Below are 2941 nucleotides of genomic sequence, written 5' to 3' on the forward strand. Positions count from 1 at the left end.
CATGGATAACAACGTCACAATCACGGATAGCAACGTCTCAATCATGGATAGCAACGTCTCAATCATGGATAGCAACGTATCAATCATAAATAGCAACGTCACAATCATGGATAGCAACGTATCAATCATGGATAGTAACGTCGCAATCATGGTAGCCTCGCGCACTTTGTTAAAATGGAGATGTCACGGTCTATCAAGTGATATGAATACCACACGACTACCCAGATCCCTAACCTCTAATGCATCTTGCGAGAAGGTACACCAGACGACACAGTGGCCACAACACACCACCCCTGACTCTGATACGTAACAGACCTGGTTCAAGAAGTTGGCCTTCTCTAATGTCGTCAGTATCCTACGATGTTAATAATGAAAGGTCACATGTTTATGAATCAAAATACATAAACCGTTTCGATGAAGACCAAATGTGTATATATGCAGACTCCTAGTGAACGGGTTAACTAGCAACACACCAGGTCAACTCGGTTGAGTGTTGCGCAAAGACCATTGGAGCAGACACAGGGAGGCACCGAGAAAAATTTAATCAAGTCGTCTCAAAGCTTGACTATAATGACCGACGCACATGAAATCATATATAAAATCATATATATATATATATATTGAATAACGATATTTTCGTGCATAAACACTATGCATATCGAGTATTATGGTACGGGCCTTCTTCCATTCATACTGCAGCGAACGAGACACCTCTATCTTGTCCATTATACACACACAGCCGCCAATCCACTTAGGACACTCGTGACATGTACACACCACTTAAGGTAGCGACACTTCCACACCCTAAGTGAATAGCCTCCGCAGAGGAGAACGAATCCATATACTAGACCATCTGTTTTTTAAAATCTTGAGGACACCACTGAACTGGAATGAATTGGACACTTCGCCAAAACATTAACAACCTGTTGCATCATCGGGCGACTATCGATGCTATTGATGTCGGCCATAGCCACGCCATGGCCTGTACCATTACCGTGGCGCTGGTCATCGTGGGATACCTGTAGGTCTTCATTGGATCTGTTGATGTTTAATCGCACCTGAGAGAACGGACGACGCAGAGGGCAGTGCGGGACATACATGAGTATGAATACTCACGCCTCTGTGTGTGGCGCATACTATACGGCACGTACAATGGCGACAAAGGATGAACAGACTACGCACAATAACTTACACACAGTATGATGTACAATACTTGTAGCTTACACTCCACCCATATCTCAGCAACCTGTCAGAAGATATGTGCCACAGCACACATATTGTGATTGCCCAACGGGCCAATACGTGCGTAAAACAGCAACTACACGGTGTGTCTGAGAGCTGATACATTGCACACATGCGAGTGTGATTGACAGTGCAAAATACTCCATCATGGGAATAAAAACCCCGAGGCCGCATTGAAAGGTGCTGCTATGCACTTCCCAGTACCAGTTGATCTACTGGGATGTACTACGATAATGCTGAGATGCGAGTTCTCGGTGAATGACTCAGTCGTTTAAATCAACTTACCAAATTCTAGAACACTCGATGGACGAGCCGGTAAATAATACATATGGATAAGGATAACGCCCTCCAGCAGTGAGACTATAACTACAAAGGTGGTGTAATGGCGCTATATAAGTTTCGATAGAATACGGTTAACATTGCCAAGACGGGGTAGCCCTGATTTCGAAACTAAGCTATTCATAGGAATAATCGCGGTGTGCATTAGCTAGTCTCCGAGCGAGGGATTTGAATGCACAAAAGCCTCAGCATAAGTAAAGGGATTAAGGGGTGTGTGGGTGATGCGTGTCTTTCGCAAATAACATCCGTAATTCGGATCTATACTGGTGTCGGCCTAGTTCGACCAATGCTATCGATTCTTTATGTGTTGGGCGGTCCAAGCGTAGTGTACAGTCGAGAGAGACACACAGCAACTTCCCCCGCAGACCTCGCGCGTCAGCCACAGTAGATATACAGTACTTAATAAGAGTGGAATCCTTTCTCGCTGAGAGTCTAGGCAAGAATCTTGGCATGATTGCGTACATACCCGATGCAAGGATGTATTTGCTGAGGGCGTCACACCAGCCTGGTTGGGTTCGGCTTTCATAGAGATGGTAGACAAGAATCTGGCGGCTTCTTTGCGTCGGTGAAACCTCGCCTGCTCTTTCCTCCTGGTGAATGGATTGATATGAGATTAGAGATATATGACGACGACATCCTTGCTCAAGACAACAACATCGAATACGTTGCGTATCGATAGGGTTCACAAAGACACATTAACTTCTGAATCGAACGCTCATCCCAGTTCCAGCGCAAAACAATCAGTTTTTCATTTACGTTCAACACATGTCAGCCCCCCAGATTAGGAGTCGCTACGTGCTGTGTAGTTCGTAAAACGCTTTCGATCTCGAATCAGAGCCGCATAACATATATTTGCAGCTTGCAACTACCTGTATTTTGGTTCGGATACTCCAAGTCCTCCTATCATCCGATTAATGTACCGAAGTAACATTCGTTCCTTTACAAGCATTTGTTGAACTATTGTCATGTCTAACCATGTTGTAGATACTATCATAGGCCCAATCATTCTGATCCGACCGCACTACCAAACATGACAATTCAATGTCAAACTGAACATACCCATTTCTGAGCCCCCGATCCCATGCGGAATCCCCATTGCTGGCGAGATTCCTAGGCTTTCTTGTCACCTCCATTTTTTCCTACACATTTTTCTCCTCGTCGGACGTCCGTTCTGTTACATACGAACAAGACAAGGTAAAATTTATTCTCAGATATATTTGAGTGATCTCAATATATGTATGAAAGTCTTTCAAGCATACATATTTGAACCTATTTTCATAAACATAAACATATACAGATACACAAACATACACTCACACTCACACACACACACACACACACACACACATATATATATATA

The 2941-nt window shown here is 43.9% G+C and overlaps 1 protein-coding gene across 1 annotated transcript; it reads right to left on the bottom strand.

The window, feature by feature from the left end:
* Positions 1–183: 183 nt before the first annotated feature.
* On the bottom strand, positions 184–2714 carry SARC_00762 (hypothetical protein; the record flags this gene model as incomplete). The annotated part of the gene is made up of 4 exons (XM_014305513.1): positions 184–355; positions 904–1058; positions 2048–2171; positions 2641–2714. The coding sequence occupies 4 exons, from the start codon at positions 2712–2714 to the stop codon at positions 184–186; spliced, it is 525 nt and encodes a 174-aa protein (XP_014160988.1).
* Between the last annotated feature and the right edge of the window lie 227 nt (positions 2715–2941).

The sequence above is a fragment of the Sphaeroforma arctica genome (assembly GCF_001186125.1).
Source record: "Sphaeroforma arctica JP610 unplaced genomic scaffold supercont1.27, whole genome shotgun sequence".
Classification (NCBI taxonomy): Eukaryota; class Ichthyosporea; order Ichthyophonida; genus Sphaeroforma; species Sphaeroforma arctica.